The sequence below is a fragment of the Coregonus clupeaformis genome, chromosome 13 (genome assembly GCF_020615455.1).
Source record: "Coregonus clupeaformis isolate EN_2021a chromosome 13, ASM2061545v1, whole genome shotgun sequence".
Classification (NCBI taxonomy): domain Eukaryota; kingdom Metazoa; phylum Chordata; class Actinopteri; order Salmoniformes; family Salmonidae; genus Coregonus; species Coregonus clupeaformis.
The window spans coordinates 9090246-9111590 of record NC_059204.1 but is presented as its reverse complement, the minus strand read 5'-3'; the positions used below and the strand labels follow the sequence as shown (position 1 = coordinate 9111590).

The following is a 21345-nucleotide window of genomic DNA, read 5'->3' as shown; positions in this document are numbered from 1 at the left end:
GTTAAAGTGGCTTAAAATCCTTAACTGAATATCACTCTGTTTCATTACGGCTGCATTTACACAGGCAGCCCAATACTGATATTTTGCCCAATTATTGGCAAAAGAGCTGATCTGATTGGTCAAAAGACCAATTTAGTGGGAAAAGATCAGAATTGGGCTGCCTGTGTAAACGCAGACTATTTAGTTTGGATTCCAGGCTAGATTTATTGGGCTCTTGTGTGCGTGTTGTCTTCTATGTAGACGTTTAAATAAACACTGTAGTGAGCACACCACCGACTTAGTGGCGTTGAGGTTGGAGTGTCTGCCTTAAGATCGCAAGGTGGGGGGTTCAATCCCCAGTCGAGACGTACAAAGGACTCTAAAAACGATAGCCGAATTCTCTGTTTGGCAGATGGATTGAGTGTAAGGCCCTACGATAGACTAGCATCTTGTATATCAAGCAGCCTCACACTACAGAATCAGGATATAGACTCCTGCCCTATGGGCTGTTCAAACTTGTTGATCACATGCGTATTCATTATAATAATATGCAATTTTAGCAGACGCTTTTATCCAAAGCGACTTACAGTCATGTGCGCATACCTTTTTACGTATGGGTGGTCCCGGGGATCGAACCCACTACCCTGGCGTTACAAGCGCCATGCTCTACCAATTGAGCTACAGAGGACCATTAGTTTTCAGTTGGTGAATTCAGTCTCTCTGACTGTGTTTTGTCCAGTGTTTCAATGAAGCCTGTTGTTCCATAGTCGTTTTATATAGAAAACCGAAGCACTGAAACGTTTTCAGAGAAAACTGCGTTGAGGTGAAAAGAAGAAAGGCTACAGTGAGCGAACACGTATGGCGTCGTCCCGTGGAGGGGGTTTGAAGATAAACACTATTAAAATAGACAATGTATCCTTTAGGCTTCAACTTCAATATCCCCCTCCCGAAAGAGTCAGCAACCTAAGGATTCCACGTAGCCTCAACACCATTCCCAGTGGTATACATGTCTATGTGTGGAGAACCAGGCAGATACGTCAGGTTCTCTCAAAGAAGGAGCCGGGAATGATGTCCTGTGACCCACTTGGGAGTTAGGGGTATAGATAAAAGATAGACAGCAACAAAAGACCCGGAACTTTCTATAATAATTTACAGTGACTATCTGTTGTATCTTTTCACAAGGAACTTTTGACTGAGCTAGAAATGACTTTGAGTTCTACAGTTCTACATACCTGACTGTGGCTGAGGCAAGCCGACTTTATAGGTTGATTCTTCACCCTCTCCCTTAAAGCAGTTTAATACAGTGAATAAAAACGAACCCTTCTTGAAAACGATTTTATTTACATATTTTTTTTTAGTGCATTTGACTGAAATTAGAGACAAATAAATAAATGGATCACTTACTTAAACCGGAGTTTCTCCTAGATGAAGTGGTGGCCTCGCCAAGGCCCCGTGACACCACCACTGATGGAACTAAGGAGAGATGAGAAGGAGGGAATAAAGGAATACATTATTTTTATTAGTGAGAATGGATTCTCTAATCAGTCACCAGGGATGTGTCCTTTTAACTCACTCATTGACATCACATGAGCTCTTTATAAATTGTAAAGACCCTTCCTATAGAAAACATCATTACAACAGTAATACATTAAAGCCCTCCAACTCAACTCTGGACATCGAAGCCAGTTCCACTGCGTTTTTTCATGGTTCCCCTCTAATCATGGACTGATTTAGACCTGAGACACCAGGTGGGTGCAATTAATTATCAGGTAGAACAGAAAACCAGCAGGCTCTGGACCTTGTAGGGTAAGAGTTGAATACCCCTGCACTAGAGTATTATACAGTGGCTTGCGAAAGTATTCACCCCCCTTGGCATTTTTTCTATTTTGTTGCCTTACTACCTGGAATTAAAATATATTTTTTGGGGGTTTGTATCATTTGATTTACACCACATTTTCTACCACTTTGAAGATGCAAAATATTTTTGATTGTGAAACAAACAAGAAATAAGACAAAAAAACAGAAAACTTGAGCGTGCATAACTATTCACCCCCCCAAAGTCAATACTTTGTAGAGCCACCTTTTGCAGCAATTATAGCTGCAAGTCTCTTGGGGTATGTCTCTATAAGCTTGGCACATCTAGCCACTGGGATCTATGCCCATTCTTCAAGGCTGCTCCAGCTCCTTCAAGTTGGATGGGTTCCGCTGGTGTACAGTAATCTTTATGTCATACCACATATTCTCAATAGGATTTTTTTTTTGTCATTTAGCAGACGCTCTTATCCAGAGCGACTTACAGTTAGTGAGTGCATACATTATTATTATATATATATTTTTTTTCATACTGGCCCCCTGTGGGAATCAAACCCACAACCCTGGCGTTGCAAACGCCATGCTCAACCAACTGAGCTACATCCCTGCCGGCCATTCCCTCCCCTACGCTGGGCCAATTGTGCGCCGCCCCATGGGTCTCCCGGTCGCGGCCGGCTACGACAGAGCCTGGATTCGAACCAGGATCTCTAGTGGCACAGCTAGCACTGCGATGCAGTGCCTTAGACCACTGCACCACTCAGGAGTCCGGATTGAGGTCTGGGCTTTGACTAGAACATTCCAAGACATTTAAATGTTTCCCCTTAAACCCCTCGAGTGTTGCTTTAGCAGTGTGCTTAGGGTCATTGTCCTGCTGGAAGGTGAACCTCCATCTCAGTCTCAAATCTCTGGAAGACTGAAACAGGTTTCCCTCAAGAATTTCCCTGTATTTAGCGGCATCCATCATTCCTTCAATTCTGACCAGTTTCCCAGTCCCTGCCGATTAAAAATATCCCCACAGCATGATGCTGCCACCACCATGCTTCACTGTGGGGATGGTGTTCTCGGGGTGATGAGAGGTGTTGGGTTTGCGCCAGACATAGCGTTTTCCTTGATGGCCAAAAAGCTCAATTTTAGTCTCATCTGACCAGAGTACCTTCTTCCATATGTTTGGGGAGTCTCCCACATGCCTTTTGGCGAACACCAAACGTGTTTGCTTATTTTTTTCTTTAAGCAATGGCTTTTTTCTGGCCACTCTTCCGTAAATCCCAGCTCTGTGGAGTGTATGGCTTAAAGTGGTCCTGGAGCTTCGCAGCTCCTTCAGGGTTATCTTTGGTCTCTTTGTTGCCTCTCTGATTAATGCCCTCCTTGCCTGGTCCATAAGTGGGCGGCCCGCTCTTGGCAGGTTTGTTGTGGTGCCATAGTCTTTAAGAATGTTAATAATGGATTTAATGGTGTTCCGTAGGATGTTCAAAGTTTCAGATATTTTTTAAAACCCAACCCTGATCTGTACTTCTCCACAACTTTGTCCCTGACCTGTTTGGAGAGCTCCTTGGTCTTCATGGTGCCACTTGCTTGGTGGTGCCCCTTGCTTAGTGGTGTTGCAGACTCTGGGGCCTTTCAGAACAGGCGTATATATACTGATATCTTGTGACAGATCATGTGACACTTAGATTGCACACAGGTGGACTTTATTTAACGAATTATGTGACTTCTGAAGGTAATTGGTTGCACCAGATCTTATTTAGGGGCTTCATAGCAAAGGGTGTGAATACATAGGCACGCACAACTTTTCCGTTATTTATTTTTTAGAATTTTCACTTCACCAATTTGGACTATTTTGTGTATGTCCATTACATGAAATCCAAATAAATATCAATTTAAATTACAGGTTGTAATGCAACAAAATAGGAAAAACGCTAAGGGGGATGAATACTTTTGCAAGGCACTGTAAATATATCTCAATGAGCCTTACCTCTGCATGTGACCGATACATCCTCGTAGTGGTAACAGTTATGGATGCCCCAGCCCAGACTGCCACACTGTCCCAGGTCTGTCTCCCCTCCTTTACAGTCTACGTTGTCCAGCAGGATGGGCCCCGAACCCTGGCCGTACTCTGAGATGCTGCCCACCGCCACGGCCAGACCACAGTCCAGCTGCCGACACACCACGTTGGCATCTACCGTGTCCCAGTCGTCATCACACACCGTACCCCACGTCCCGTTGTGCCACACCTCCACACGCCCCTCACACAGGTTACGCCCGTTCACCAGACGCACTGCAGAGGAGAGGGAAGGAGGATCCAGAAGATACACGGTATAGAGAGATATAAAGAGACAATATAATGTCACCAGACCCACTACAGAGGAGATACAATAGAATGTCACCAGACCCACTGCAGAGGAGAGACAATAGAATGTCACCAGACCCACTACAGAGGAGAGACAATAGAATGTCACCAGACCCACTACAGAGGAGAGACAATATAATGTCACCAGACCCACTACAGAGGAGAGACAATAGAATGTCACCAGACCCACTACAGAGGAGAGACAATATAATGTCACCAGACCCACTACAGAGGAGAGACAATATAATGTCACCAGACCCACTACAGAGGAGAGACAATAGAATGTCACCAGACCCACTGCAGAGGAGAGGCAATAGAATGTCACCAGACCCACTACAGAGGAGAGACAATAGAATGTCACCAGACCCACTACAGAGGAGAGACAATAGAATGTCACCAGACCCACTACAGAGGAGAGACAATAGAATGTCACCAGACCCACTACAGAGGAGAGACAATAGAATGTCACCAGACCCACTGCAGAGGAGAGGCAGAGACAAATACAACATGGTCAGAGGTATCAACAATCAGGACCACTGACTACCCTCTCACTCCGATGCTGATGTCATGAATGAAAGTGTGTGATGATGTCATAGTATCCTGTCGGGAGGCTGTATCTAGATCTTGTTTCTTATTTGTCACTGTAAGTGAAGAAAATCCCCCACCAAACCCATTCAATCCTCATCCTTTTACTGGCTTTGACTACTGGCTAGAAACTGTACGCTTTCTTCCTGTATTATACTCGTGCCACACAACATGGAACAGAATTTAAGTCTGGAAAAGCACATAACAGGCCCACTGTCTGTGGGACATTATACTCGTGTGTGTTACCGTCTGGAAATAGAACTATCATATAATGACAGTTAATAGCGACAATAATCATTTTGGAATAGCTCGTCTAATCCCTTCCACTGTCCACTTTAAGGAACAGAATAAGACTAAACAAGCCACATGACTCCACTGACTAGCGTGTGATGGTGAGAGAGAGAGAGAGAGAGGGGAGGAGCAAGAGAGGGGGGGAGAGAGAAAGAGCGAGAGAGAGAGAGAGAGAGGGAGAGAGCAAGAGAGGGGGGGAGAGAGAGAGAGAGAGAGGGGGGGAGAGAGAGAGAGAGAGAGAGAGAGGGGGGAGAGAGAAAGAGAGAGAGGGAGAGAGCAAGAGAGGGGGGGAGAGAGAGAGAGAGAGCAAGAGAGGGGGAAGAGAGAGAGAGAGAGAGAGAGAGAGAGAGAGAGTAATTGAGGTGGATTAGGTAAATTGAGAGCAAAGGGAAGTGACCATGTTGCAGTGTGCACAGGGTGCTCCTCTCTCTCTCTAAGTTAGATCATTTGTCATTCATGCGTTGGATGTGGACATGTCATTGTTGAACATGGGTGTCTCAGACAGACAGAAGGTGTGGTGGATGTGGTGAGAGTTGGCGGGAGCCCAGCAGTACATTGCCTACCTTGGGAATGTGTCGTCTTCATGGCAGTCGTCGTCGTCGTGCCATTGGCTGGAAAAAGAGAGAGAGGAGAGAAGAGAAAGAGAGAGAGAGAGAGAGGAGAGAAGAGAGAGACTGGTCAAATGATTTGTTGAAAGGAGGTTCTTGGCCCTCCATAGTACTGTACTCTGTCTCTACTACATCTATTTTCTTGTAATCTGAGACAGCTTGAAAACGCAACAGGAAGCCTGTTAAGACCGTGTAGCTAGCTAAACCAGCTAAGGAGTAGACATAGAAATATAGAAATATGTACAGAGGGTTTATACATTCCTGTCTGTGTGATATTTGGGGGTTTTCGTGTTGAGAATGAAACTACAAAGTCTCTTCCAAATGCTGTCTTTGCCCCCCCACTCAATATAATTTTTAACAAGATGGCAGGCTTTACTATGTTAATGTCCCTGTTTCCTAAACCTCTGTGTGCAAGTTCTGGAATACATCAAACAAGTAGAACTTGCTGGGGGCACTGGAGGAGAGGTTTGGACTGGCTGGGGAACTGGAGGAGAGGTTTGGACTGGCTGGGGAACTGGAGGAGAGGTTTGGACTGGCTGGGGAACTGGAGGAGAGGTTTGGACTGGCTGGGGAACTGGAGGAGAGGTTTAGACTGGTTGGGGCACTGGAGGAGAGGTTTGGACTGGCTGGGGAACTGGAGGAGAGGTTTGGACTGGCTGGGGAACTGGAGGAGAGGTTTAGACTGGTTGGGGAACTGGAGGAGAGGTTTGGACTGGTTGGGGTACTGGAGGAGAGGTTTAGACTGGTTGGGGAACTGGAGGAGAGGTTTGGACTGGCTGGGGTACTGGAGGAGAGGTTTGGACTGGCTGGGGTACTGGAGGAGAGGTCTGGACTGGTTGGGGTATTGGAGGAGAGGTTTAGACTGGCTGGGGAACTGGAGGAGAGGTTTAGACTGGCTGGGGTACTGGAGGAGAGGTTTGGACTGGTTGGGGAACTGGAGGAGAGGTTTGGACTGGCTGGGGAACTGGAGGAGAGGTTTAGACTGGCTGGGTTACTGGAGGAGAGGTTTGGGAAACACTGTTTTCCCTCAACACTTTATCTTTAGGCATTAACCAAACAACTGATAAAAGTTGTACACAGCAATATTGATTGAACATCTTTGGTACATATTCTCCCATCATTTAGCAACCACACACATTCTATAGGGTTGGGCTCTGTTTAGTCTTGTGTTCCAAGTCTTATTCACTTGGCTATTGGAATGACCGTGAGAAAGCTGGACTTCAAGATTATGCTGTGTATTACTCCTCAGTTTAATGGCGGTCAGTAGTCTTTCCTGGGGTTTGAAGCTCTGTGGTACAACAAAAGCATACAGTATGTGGGCCTATATACAGTGGGGAGAACAAGTATTTGATACACTGCCGATTTTAAAGGTTTTCCTACTTACAAAGCATGTAGAGGTCTGTAATTTTTTATCATAGGTACACTTCAACTGTGAGAGACGGAATCTAAAACAAAAATCCAGAAAATCACATTGTATGATTTTTAAGTAATTAATTAGCATTTTATTGCATGACATAAGTATTTGATACATCAGAAAAGCAGAACTTAATATTTGGTACAGAAACCTTTGTTTGCAATTACAGAGATCATACGTTTCCTGTAGGTCTTGACCAGGTTTGCACACACTGCAGCAGGGACTTTGGCCCACTCCTCCATACAGACCTTCTCCAGATCCTTCAGGTTTCGGGGCTGTCGCTGGGCAATACGGACTTTCAGCTCCCTCCAAAGATTTTCTATTGGGTTCAGGTCTGGAGACTGGCTAAGCCACTCCAGGACCTTGAGATGCTTCTTACGGAGCCACTCCTTAGTTGCCCTGGCTGTGTGTTTCGGGTCGTTGTCATGCTGGAAGACCCTGCCACGACCCATCTTCAATGCTCTTACTGAGGGAAGGAGGTTGTTGGCCAAGATCTTGCGATACATGGCCCCATCCATCCTCCCCTCAATACGGTGCAGTCGTCCTGTCCCCTTTGCAGAAAAGCATCCCCAAAGAATGATGTTTCCACCTCCATGCTTCACGGTTGGGATGGGGTTCTTGGGGTTGTACTCATCCTTCTTCTTCCTCCAAACACGGTGAGTGGAGTTTAGACCAAAAAGCTCTATTTTTGTCTCATCAGACCACATGACCTTCTCCCTTTCCTCCTCTGGATCATCCAGATGGTCATTGGCAAACTTCAGACGGGCCTGGACATGCGCTGGCTTGAGCAGGGGGACCTTGCAGGCGCTGCAGGATTTTAATCCATGACGGCGTAGTGTGTTACTAATGGTTTTCTTTGAGACCGTGGTCCCAGCTCTCTTCAGGTCATTGACCAGGTCCTGCCGTGTAGTTCTGGGCTGATCCCTCACCTTCCTCATGATCATTGATGCCCCACGAGGTGAGATCTTGCATGGAGCCCCAGACCGAGGGTGATTGACCGTCATCTTGAACTTCTTCCATTTTCTAATAATTGCGCCAACAGTTGTTGCCTTCTCACCAAGCTGCTTGCCTATTGTCCTGTAGCCCATCCCAGCCTTGTGCAGGTCTACAATTTTATCCCTGATGTCTTTACACAGCTCTCTGGTCTTGGCCATTGTGGAGAGGTTGGAGTCTGTTTGATTGAGTGTGTGGACAGGTGTCTTTTATACAGGTAACGAGTTCAAACAGGTGCAGTTAATACAGGTAATGAGGGGAGAACAGGAGGGCTTCTTAAAGAAAAACTAACAGGTCTGTGAGAGCCGGAATTCTTACTGGTTGGTAGGTGATCAAATACTTATGTCATGCAATAAAATGCAAAATGAATTACTTAAAAATCATACAATGTGATTTTCTGGATTTTTGTTTTAGATTCCGTCTCTCACAGTTGAAGTGTACCTATGATAAAAAATTACAGACCTCTACATGCTTTGTAAGTAGGAAAACCTGCAAAATCGGCAGTGTATCAAATACTTGTTCTCCCCACTGTACACACAGTTTGACATTTACTGTTTCTTGTAGAGGAGGCATTCTAAAGCCACTGAGACATTGGATTCTGGTTTCATTCACTGCCTCACAAAGAGAGAAGAGGACACATTGTAAACACTACACCCAAAATACAGTAGGTCAATTCACAGGATTCTCCCTGTATTAATATTAAACAGTTATGTTCGCTATGTGGGTTAGTTATTGAAAAGCGTCCTAGTATTAGAATATGGTAAATTTTTTTGGTCATCTGTATTCATATAGGTGACGTAGGACTGAAATCTGGGGTGGGAACAGTAATGTTATGGTGCATTTCAGAAAACACAGTCAGTAAAATGAGAAGAGATTTACTTAAAAAGCACTTACTAGGTATGGCTCTTCTGCTGATTTTGGTCATATCTCCTGAAATCAGAAAATAAAAATGTCACAAAGAAATGTCAGATAGCACAGCAATCCATCATGAATTTGATCGTTGGCAACATTAATCCAATACAAATGTGAAGTTTGTTAACATCTCACTGGTCTAGCCTATGGAAATTCTGAGAGATGTATCCGTCTTTTTGCAGTAGTCTACATATCAAAACTCATTTCACCCACCAATTTTATATACAGCTCTGGAAAAAATTAAGAGACCACTGCAAAATGATCAGTTTCTCTGGTTTTACTATCTATAGGTATGTGTTTGGGTAAAAATAACATTTTTGTTTTATTCTATAAACTACTGACAACATTTCTCCCAAATTTTAAATAAAAATATTGTCATTTAGAGCATTTATTTGCAGAAAATGACAACTGGTCAAAATAACAAAAAAGATGCAGTGTTGTCAGACCTCGAATAATGCAAAGAAAATAAGTTCATGTTACATTTACATTTTAGTCATTTAGCAGACGCTCTTATCCAGAGCGACTTACAGTGCATACATTATTTATTTTTTCATACCCCCTGTGGGAAACGAACCCACAACCCTGGCGTTGCAAACACCATGCTCTATCAACTGAGCTACATCCCTGCCGGCCATTCCCTCCCCTACCCTGGACGACGCTGGGCCAATTGCGCGCTGCCCCATGGGTCTCCCGGTCGCGGCCGGCTACGACAGAGCCTGGATTCGAACCAGGATCTCTAGTGGCACAGCTAGCACTGTGCTGCAGTGCCTCATTTTTAAACAACACAATAGTAATGTTTTAACTTAGGAAGAGTTCAGAAATCAATATTTGGTGGAATAACCCTGATTTTCAATCACAGCTTTCATGCGTCTTGGCATGCTCTCCACCAGTCTTTCACATTGATGTTGGGTGACTTTATGCCACTCCTGGCGCAAAAATTCAAGCAGCTCGGCTTTGTTTGATGGCTTGTGACCATCCATCTTCCTCTTGATCACATTCCAGAAGTTTCAATGGGGTTCAGGTCTGAAGATTGGGCTGGCCATGACAGGGTCTTGATCTGGTGGTCCTCCATCCACACCTTGATTGACCTGGCTGTGTGGCATGGCGCATTGTCCTGCTGGAAAAACCAATCCTCAGAGTTGGGGAACAATGTCAGAGCAAAGGAAGCAAGTTTTCTTCCAGGACAACCTTGTACGTGGCTTGATTCATGCGTCCTTCACAAAGACAAATCTGCCCGATTTCAGCTTTGCTGAAGCACCCCCCGATCCTCCACCAAATGTCACAGTGGGTGCGAGACACTGTGGCTTGTAGGCCTCTCCAGGTCTCCGTCTAACCATTAGACGACCAGGTGTTGGGCAAAGCTGAAAATTGGACTCATCAGAGAAGATGACCTTACTCCAGTCCTCTACGGTCCAATCCTTATGGTCTTTTGCAAACCTCAGCCTGGCTCTTCTTTGCTTCTCATTGATGAAGGGCTTTTTTCTAGCTTTGCACGACTTCAGCCCTGCCCCTAGGAGCCTGTTTCGAACCGTCCTCGCCGTGCACTTCACCCCAGCTGCCGTTTGCCATTATTTTTGTAGGTCACTTGATGTCATCCTACGGTTGTTGAGTGACATTCGAATGAGTTGGCGGTCATCCCGGTCAGTAGAGAGTCGTTTTCGCCCTCTGCCGGTCTGTAGCTTTGTTGTCCCCAATGTCTGCTGCTTGACCTTGTTCTTATGAAACGCCATCTTTGAAATGTTAAGGATGGAAGCAACCTGACGCTCACTGTATCCCTCTGCCAGTAAAGCCAGAATTGAACCCTTCTTTTCCTCACTCAAAACTTTCCTTTTCAACTCTTTTGGCATGGTAAATAGTTATTTTTTGATTAATATTACTTTTGAGGTACTATTAACACTGTTTTTACCATCCAGCTGGTCCTATTGCAAGAGGATAGTGATGACCACAGCAGTGGCTTTTATACTTTTCCTCGTTAAATAAGATTTGATTAATGTGATCACCTAATCAGTACCTAATTCAGTAGAATGAGGTGTGCCTGTGTTGGAATTCAACAGACACCGGAATAGAATGGCTGTCATACATGTAGAGATGCTGATTTAAGAAAAATTTGCAGTGGTCTCTTAATTTTTTCCAGAGCTGTATATATATACACTGAGTATACCAAACATTAGGAACACTTTCCTAATATTGAGTTGCACCCCCACCTTTTTCCCTCAAAACAGCCTAAATTCGTCAGGGCATGGACTCTACAAGATGTCGAAAGAGTTCCACAGTGATGCTGGCCCATGTTGACTCCAACGCTTCCCACAGTTGTGTCAAGTTGGCTGGATGTCCTTTGGGTGGTGGACCATTCTTGATACACACGGGAAACTGTTGAGCGTGAAAAACCCAGCAGCGTTGCAGTTCTTGACACAAACCGGTGCGCTTGGCACCTATTACCAAACCCAAAGGCACTTCAATCCATTATCTTGCCCATTTACCCTATGAATGATACGCATACACAATCCATGTCTCAATTATCTCAAGGCTTAAATTGTTTTCTTTAACCTGTCTCCTCCCCTTCATCTACACTGCTTGAAGTGGATTTAACAAGTGACATCAAAAAGGGTTAATAGATTTCACCTGGTCAGTCCATGTCAAGGAAAGAGCATGTTCCATGTAGCAGACGCTTTTTTTCCCCCAAAGCGACTTACAGTCATGCGTGCATATATTTTAAGTGTGGGTGATCATGGGAATCGAACCCACTATCCTGGCGTTGTAAGCGCCGTGCGCTACCAACTGAGCTACAGAGGACCATGCTCTACCAACTGAGCCTATTTGTGCAATCCATGATGGCAGCCAATCAGTCTGTCCGTTTGTATGTCTGATCCTTGAGATCTGAGTTTTTATGTTTTAATGACCCTAATCCTGTCTACAGAACCAAACACTTTTGATGTGAAGTTAGATGCTGTATATAACAACTATTTTACTAAATTTGTTTGTACAAATATTTTTGAATGAAAAGGCCTTTTTTTTTTCTAACTCGGGTGCTCGTGAACTTTAGCCTACACCTTTTTGGAGTTGGAGCGCGCCGAGTCAGGAGCATCTGTCTGCGCGCAAGGCCTGGTATGGGAGCGCAGGTGCGCACTGAAGGCTAAAAGTGGAGAATCGGTTGCCAGATTGGAAAAGCTGATGCACCGTGGGAAAATCTACGTCGTTCTACACAACGTCTACTGGTCGTTGGACACCTGAAAGACCAGTAAAAACCGACATTATGTATCTGTTACTGTGCCTGATCTTTACTCAACGCCATCCTGGATTAAATAGGCTGAATGATCCATGGGTGAGTGAATTATCTTCGCCTTATGCCCTACAATTTGCGAAAACACTCCGACGAGACCATCATGTCAATACCACCAGGAACTTGGTCTCTCTCTGCAATTGCATTTGTGCCATTCTCAAAACGCAAGTGGGCCTACACTTGATGGAATACTTCCAAAATCTCAAACTCTTTAATGACTTTTTTTTCTTTGTCGAAAAGACTCAGCTCGTTTTAGTGACAATGGTGCTGGCTCCGCCAAGTCCTCACGCATTGAGGCAACTGAGATATATTGTTATGCTTTTATTGTTGATCTCTGGTAATGTGCGACCAAACCCTGGGCCGGCAGATACCATGCAATCTCTACAGACTCCCTATGATTTTAAAAACAGAGCATGTTTTGGCCTCTTGCATGTTAATGTCAGAAGTCTATTTCCAAACATAGACTTGATTAGAATATGGCCCAATACGACAAATGCAGACATAATGGTTTTATCAGAAACTTGGCTAAAGAAATCTGTGTCAAATAACTTCGATTTCTATTGATAGGTACACGGTTTTTAGAACGGATCGGATGAGTAAAGGAGGAGGGGGTTGCAATTTATGTGAAATCCAAGTTTAACGCCTCTGAAATTCTTCTTGATTTCTAAAGCCAAACATTTTGAATTGCTTGCGGTTAAAGTGAACATATAAGGACTCCCACATCACTGTAGTCGGCTGCTACAGACTGCCCTCGGCTTCGGGAGACGCACTTAACTCTCTTTCTGATGTCCTGCACAAGCTAAATGACTCTGAATTCATTCTTTTAGGAGATTTCAACTGGGACATGCTTCCATCTGTATCTGACTCTTTTTTAAAGAACTGTGTGACTCTCTGAATCTTACGCAATTAATGAATGTGCCAACAAGACCGAATCCCGGAGCACCTAACAAATCAACACTATTGGACGTTCTTCTAACGAATACCCCTGACAAATACACATCGACTGGGATATTCTGTAATGATGTCAGTGATCACTGTGCAATTGCTTGCGTTAGAAATACAAAAATGACCAAAGCCAATCCATGTTATATTTTTAAAATACATTTTAGACAGTTTGATGAGCCAAGCGTTCTTACATGATCTGTACCATAATGTTGACAGAGTAAGACTGATTCCCGGATGTTGACACTGCCAGGGACTATTTTTATATGAAATTTGTGTCCATTTGTGATGAGCATGCCCATGTGAAGAAATTTAGAATCAGTGGAAGGGACAATCCCTGGTTTTCAGATAACTTGGCAGAATTAATTAGAAAGAGAAATGTATCTTGGGCTCAAGCTTGACATACAAATGCTCCTGTTGACTGGGCCTCCTTCAGAGCGCTAAGAAACAAAATGTACAGGGTTGATCAGGAAGTCCAAATCAGATTTCTGTCGAAATACAGTCACAGAGAACCTAAGCAACCCTACCCAGTTCTGGAAGCTAATCAAATCAGTGTCAGGTTCTAATGTATCCTCTGGTCTTCCATTTAATGATAGATTCTAATGAAGTGAAGGATAAAGCTGATGTTGTAGGGGGTTTTAACAAGCACTTCATATCTGCTGGTTCAGTTTTTGATAATGGTGGGGCCCAGGCCTGTAATGTAAGCTCTGTTACAATAAACTATGATATTTGTATTTGTAATTGTGTTTATTACGGATCCCCATTAGCGGCTTCCTGCGGTCCAACCACAATTTACATACAATAAAACAATACATAACACAGCACATTATTACACACTACTCTACCATAACATACAGTTGAAGTCGGAAGTTTACATACACCTTAGCCAAATACATTTAAACTCAGTTTTTCACAATTCCTGACATTTAAACCTAGTAAAAATGCCCTGTCTTAGGTCAGTTAGGATCACCACTTTATTTTAAGAATGTGACATGTCAGAATAATAGTAGAGAGAATGATTTATTTCAGCTTTTATTTCTTTCATCACATTCCCAGTGGGTCAGAAGTTTACATACACTCAATTAGTATGTGGTAACATTGCCTTTAAATTGTTTAACTTGGGTCAAACGTTTCGGGTAGCCTTCCACAAGCTTCCCACAATAAGTTGGGTGAATTTTGGCCCATTCCTCCTGACAGAGCTGGTGTAACTGAGTCAGGTTTGTAGGCCTCCTTGCTCGCACACGCTTTTTCAGTTCTGCCCACATTTTCTATAGGATTGAGGTCAGGGCTTTGTGATGGCCACTCCAATACCTTGTCTTTGTTGTCCTTATGCCATTTTGCCACAACTTTGGATGTATGCTTGGGGTCATTGTCCATTTGGAAGACCCATTTGCGACCAAGCTTTAACTTCCTGACTGATGTCTTGAGATGTTGCTTCAATATATCCACATAATTGTCCTTCCTGATGATGCCATCTATTTTGTGAAGTGCACCAGTCCCTCCTGCAGCAAAGCACCCCCACAGCATGATGCTGCACCCCCGTGCTTCACGGTTGGGATGGTGTTCTTCGGCTTGCAAGAGTCCCCCTTTTTCCTCCAAACATAACGATGGTCATTATGGCCAAACCAGTTCTATTTTTTGTTTAATCAGGCCAGAAGACATTTCTCTAAAAAGTACGATCTTTGTCCCCATGTGCAGTTGCAAACCGTAGTCTGGCTTTTTTATGGCGGTTTTGGAGCAGTGGCTTCTTCCTTGCTGAGCGGCCTTTCAGATTATTTTGTTTTACTGTGGATATAGATACTTTTGTACCTGTTTCCTCCTGCATCTTCACAAGGTTGTTTGCTGTTGTTCTGGGATTGATTTGCACTTTTCGCACCAAAGTACGTTCATCTCTAGGAGACAGAACGCGTCTCCTTCCTGAGCGGTATGGCGGCTGCGTGGTCCATGGTGTTTATACTTGCGTAATGTTGTTCGTACAGATGAACGTGGTACCTTCAGGCGTTTGGAAATTGCTCCCAAGGATGAACCAGACTTGTGGAGGTCTACCATTTCTTTTCGTAGGTCTTGGCTGATTTCTTTTGATTTTCCCATGATGTCAAGCAAAGAGGAACTGAGTTTGAAGGTAGGCCTTGAAATAAATCCACAGGTACACCTCCAATTGACTCAAATGATGTCAATTAGCCTATCAGAAGCTTCTAAAGCCATGACATATTTTCTGGAATTTTCCAAGCTGTTTAAAGGCACAGTCAACTTAGTGTATGTAAACTTCTGACCCACTGGAATTGTGATACAGTGAATTATAAGTGAAATAATCTGTCTGGAAACAATTGTTGGAAAGGTTACTTGTGTCATGCACAAAGTAGATGTCCTAACAGACTTGCCAAAACTATAGTTTGTTAACAAGACATTTGTGGAGTGGTTGAAAAACGAGTTTTAATGACTCCAACCTAAGTGTATGTAAACTTTCGACTTCAACTGTATTTACAATACAAAATGTACAATATTAAAATGTGTGTGTGTAGAGTGCATGTGTTAGCATTTGTTTGCAAATGCTGTGTGTGTGCCTGTTAGATAAAGTGTAGTTTTATCCGTTTTTTAAATCTGATTTTACTACTTGACTGAGTTACATGATGTGGAATAGAGTTCCATGTAGTCATGGCTCTATGTAGTACTGTGCGTTTCCCGTTGTCTGTTCTGGACTTGGGGACTGTGAAGAGACCTCTGGTGGCATGTCTCGTGGGGTATGCATGGGTGTCCGAGCTGTGTGCCAGCATTCCAAACAGACAGCTCGGTACATTCAGCTTGTCTACACCTCATAAAAAAACAAATAGTGATGGAGTCAATCTCTCTTCCACTCTAAGCCAGGAGAGACTAACATGCATGTCATTGATGTTAGCTCTCCATGTACTTTTAAGGGCCAGCCGTGCGGCCCTGTTCTGAGACAACTGCAATTTTCCCAAGTCCCTCCTTGTGGCACCTGACCACACAACTGAACAGTAGTCTAGGTGCGACAAAACTAGGACCTGTAGGACCTGCGTTGTTGATAGTGTTGTTAAGAAGGCAGAGCAGCGCTTAATTATGGACATACTTCTCCCCATCTTAGCTACCGTTGTATCAATATGCTTTGACCATGACAGTTTACAATCCAGGGTTACTCCAAGCAGTTTAGTCACCTCAACTTGCTCAATTTCCGCATTATTCATTACGAGATGTAGTTGAGGTTTAGGGTTTAGTGAATGATTTGACCCAAATACAATGCTTTTAGTTTTGGAAATATTTAGGACTAACTTATTCCTTGCCACCCATTCCGAAACTAACTGCAACTCTTTGTTAAGTGTTGCAGTTATTTCAGTTGCATTAGCAGTTGACGTGTATAGTGTTGAGTCATCCGCATACATAGACACACTGGCTTTACTCAAAGCCAGTGGCATGTCTTTAGTAAAGATTGAAAGAAGTAAGGGACCTAGACAGCTGCCCTGGGGAATTCCTGATTCTACCTGGATTAAGTTTGAGAGGCTTCCATTAAAGAACACCTTCTGTGTTCTGTTAGACAACTCTTTATTCACATTATAGCAGGGGGTGTAAAGCCATAACAAATACGTTTTTCCAGCAGCAGACTATGATCTATAATGTCAAAAGCCGCACTGAAGTCTAACAAAACAGCCCCCACAATATTTGTATCATTAATTTCTTTCAACCAATCATCAGTCATTTGTGTAAGTGCTGTGCTTGTTGAATGTCCTTCTCTATAAGCATGCTGAAAGTTTGTTGTCAATTTGTTTACTGTAAAATAGCATTGTATCTGGTCAAACACATTTTTTTCCAATAGTTTACTAAGGGTTGGTAACAGGCTAATTGGTTGTCTCTTTGAGCCATTAAAGGGGGCTTTACTATTCTTAGGTAGCGGAATGACTTTTGCTTCCCTCCAAGCCTTGGGGCATTCTAGTAGGCTTAAATTGAAAATATGGCAAATAGGAGTGGCAATATTGTCCGCTATTATCCTCAGTAATTTTCCATCCAAGTTGTCAGACCCTGGTGGCTTGTCATTGTTGACAGACAACAATAATTTTTTCACCTCTTCCACACTCACTTTATGGAATTCAAAATTACAACGCTTGTCTTTCATAATTTGGTCAGATATATTTGGATGTGTAGTGTCAGCAATTGTTGCTGGCATGTCATGCCTAAGTTTGCTAATCTTGCCAATGAAACAATTATTAAAGTAGTTGGCAATATCAGATGGTTTTGTGATGAGTGAGCCATCTGATTCAATGAATCATGGAGCTGAGTTTGCCTTTTTTCCAAAAATATAATTGGAAGGTGCTCCAAAGCTTTTTACTATCATTCTTTATGTCATTTATCCTTGTTTCATAGTATTGTTTCTTCTTCTTTTTATTCAGTTTAGTCTCATGATTTCTCAATTTGCAATACGTTTGCCAATCGGTTGTGCAACCAGACTTATTTGCCTTTCCTTTTGCCTCATCCCTCTCAACCATACAATTTTTTAATTCCTCATCAATCCACGGGGATTTAACTGTTTTTACAGTCATTTTCTTAATGGGTGCTTGCTTATTTGTAACTGGAATAAGCAATTTCATAAATGCGTCAAATGCAGTGTCTGTCTGCTCCTCATTACCCACCACGAACCAACATATATTCTTTACATCAACAACATAGGAATCACTACTAAACTTGTATGACCTCTTATACACAATATTATGCCCAGCGTTTGGAACTTTGGTTTTCCTAGATATGGCTACTATATTGTGATCACTACATCCAAATGGATTTGGATACTGCTTTCAAACAAATCTCTGCAGCATTAGTAAAGATATGATCAATACATGTTGATGATTTAATTCCTGTACTGTTTGTAACTACCCTGGTAGGTTGACTGATAACCTGAACCAGGTTGCAGGCACTGGTTACAGTTTGAAGCTTTCTCTTTAGTGGGCAGCCTGATGAAAGCCAGTCAATATTTAAATCATCCAGAAAGTATACCTCTTTATTGATATCACATACATTATCAAACATTTCACACGTTATCCAAATACTGACTGTCAGCACTTGGTGGTCTATTGCAGCTTCCCACCAGAATTGGCTTTAGGTGAGCCATATTCCTTCAACAGTATTTAACATGAGATCCTCTCTAATCTTTACTGGAATGTGGTTCTGAATATAAACAACACCTCCACCATTTGCATTTCTATCTTTTCTGAAAATGTTATAACCTTGTATTGCTACCACTGTATCATCAAAGGTATTATCGAAGTGAGTTTCAGAGATAGTCAGAATATGAATGTCATCTGTTACTAGCAAATTATTGATTTCATTAACCTTGTTTCTTAAGCTACATGTGTTAACGTGGGCTATTTTGAGCACTTTTCTTCTGGGATGCTTGCTTGTTTTTATTGCTTTACTGGGAAGCTTAGCAGCAGTAGATGTGCTCATGTTCTTTATGTTAGTGCAGGGTGAGCTGCACACAGTGGCCATCCTTCTCGGGCACACCGGCTCAGTGCTAACAGTATAAGTCTGGTTCTTGGTTACTGCACACAATAGCTGTAGGATCAGCGGTGGCATTCAGGGCAGTTAGAGGGACATAAATTAGGGTACTTATATTGTGTCTACCAACGCCCCTGGTGTAATGTACATTTGCTGAAGCATTTTGACAACTCTGTGTCACAATGGTAGGGATTAGCTGAGCTGGGCTTGGGTCATTGCTAAGTCATTCTCAACGCAGCCTTATAATGCTGTGAAAGGATCCAGGAACCCAAATGATTTGGGTGGATCCCATCCTCCATATAAAACATGTTTTGTTTCCAAAAGGTATCGAAATTGTCAACAAAAGTTACACCCATTGAGCTGCAATAATCACATAGCCAATTGTGAAGAGCAAGAATCCTGCTAAAGTGTTCAATGTCATGATTCCATCTACAGTGGAGAGCTATGGAGAGGAGGAGGTCGTCGGGTAAGCTTGGCTTTATACATAGTTTGGGCTTTGTCGAGTAAAGCTTAAACTATGTATTTAGATTGTAGTTAGGTATTGTAGGTAGTTATCGTGGGTTGTTGTATGTAATTATTGTAGGTTAGTATTGTATTCGGCTGAGCCCGGTGAAGCACGAAGCTAGCTAGCTAACCCACCACCTGGACTAGCTGGCGGGTAGCTACTGGCAACTATTAGCAACGGTATAGTTGTTTCACGCCTGAGAGTGCCTGTAATTACGCCAGCTGGCTGCCTACAATAATTACATACAATAATGCCTACCATTCAGCTGTTTTCTAACCTCATTGTCTGAACCGTTAACGTTAGGTAGTAAGTGGCTACTGTGCTTGAAATTTAGCTAGCTTGTTGCTACCTGGATAGCTACTAGTAAACAATAGCTGGAAAGACCTAGCGAACAGACGCGAACTGGCTGAGTCAATTCAGTGGCTAGCTTTGCACTTGGCTAGCTAACAGTAGCTGCTAGGGGTAAGTTATAACCTACATTTGTGTTTTGTTTTTACATATTGGTAGCCAGAGTCGTTCAAGGAATTCGGGACATGGGTGACTAGTTAACGTTAGCTTGGCTCTCTCTGTGTGTTCGTGCCGTGAAAGGAGGGGTTTCTTCTTTGTCTGAAAGCAATGGCTAGCTAGTATGCTAACTATTCTAGCTAACTAACTAACCATCTGTCTATCTCCTCATTTTAATTCCATGCTGTCACAGTCACTAGCCCATTTAAGCTTAACATCCTTGTCATTTATCGCCCTCCAGGTTCCCTTGGAGAGTTCATCAATGAGCTTGATGCCTTGATAAGTTCCTTTCCTGAGGATGGCTCACCCCTCACAGTTCTGGGGTACTTCAACCTCCCTATGTCTACCTTTGACTCATTTCTCTCTGCCTCCTTCTTTCCACTCCTTTCCTCTTTTGACCTCACCCTCTCACCGTCCCCCCCTACTCACAAGGCAGGCAATACGCTTGACCTCATCTTCACTAGATGCTGCTCCTCTACTAATCTCACTGCAACTCCCCTCCATGTCTCCGACCACTACTTTGTAGCCTTTTCTCTCTCGCTCTCCTCCAACACTACTCACTCTGCCCCTACTCAGAAGGAAATGCGCCGTCGCATTCTTCCATCCTATCATCTCTTCCCTCTGCTCAATCCTTCTCCCTCCAATCTCCTGATTCTGCCTCCTCAACCCTCCTCTCCTCCCTTTCTGCTTCCTTTGACTCTCTATGTCCCCTATCCTCCTGGCCGGCTCGGTCCTCCCCTCCAGCTCCGTGGCTTGAAGACTCATTGCGAGCTCACAGAACAGGGCTCCGGGCAGCCGAGCGGAAATGGAGGAAAACTAGACTCCCTGCAGACCTGGCATCTTTTCACTCCCTCCTCTCTACATTTTCTTCATCTGTTTCTGCTGCTAAGGCCACTTTCTACCACTCTAAATTCTCTAACCCTAGGAAGCTCTTTGCCACCTTCTCCTCCCTGCTGAATCCTCCTCCCCCCCCCCCCTCCTCCCTCTCTGTGGATGACTTCGTCAACCATTTTGAAAAGAAGGTTGACGACATCCGATCCTCGTTTGTTAAGTCAAATGACACTGCTGGTCCTGCTCACACTGCCCTACCCTATGCTTTGACTTCTTTCTCCCCTCTCTCTCCAGATAAAATCTTGCGACTTGTGACGGCCGGCCGCCCAACAACCTGCCTGCTTGACCCTATCCCCTCCTCTCTTCTCCAGACAATCTCTGGTGACCTTCTCCCTTACCTCACCTCGCTGATCAACTCATCCTTGACCGCTGGCTATGTCCCTTCCGTCTTCAAGAGAGCGAGAGTTGCACTCCTTCTCAAAAAACCAACACTCGATCCCTCGGATGTCAACAACTACAGACCAGTATCCCTTCTTTCTTTTCTCTCCAAAACTATTGAGCGTGCCGTCTTTAGCCAACTCTCTTGCTATCTCTCTCAGAATGACCTTCTTGATCCAAACCAGTCAGGTTTCAAGACTGGTCATTCAACTGAGACTGCTCTTCTCTGTGTCACGGAGGCTCTCCGCACTGCTAAAGCGAACTCTCTCTCCTCTGCTCTTGTCCTTCTAGACCTGTCTGCTGCCTTTGATACTCTGAACCATCAGATCCTCCTCTCCACCCTCTCCGAGCTGGGCATCTCCGGCGCGGCTCACTCTTGGATTGCGTCCTACCTGACCGGTC

At 43.7% G+C, this 21345-nt stretch overlaps 1 protein-coding gene across 1 annotated transcript in view; it reads right to left on the bottom strand.

Annotated features, from left to right (window-relative positions):
* LOC121580085 (scavenger receptor cysteine-rich domain-containing group B protein) overlaps window positions 1-21345 on the bottom strand; it is a 36472-nt gene that overhangs the window by 9119 nt on the left and 6008 nt on the right. Inside the window, exons 2-3 of the mRNA XM_045224612.1 lie at window positions 3764-4066; window positions 1384-1452 (exon numbers count right to left, since the gene is read on the bottom strand). Of these exons, the coding sequence (XP_045080547.1) occupies window positions 1384-1452; window positions 3764-4066 (372 nt within the window). The remainder of the gene's footprint in view (window positions 1-1383; window positions 1453-3763; window positions 4067-21345) is intronic.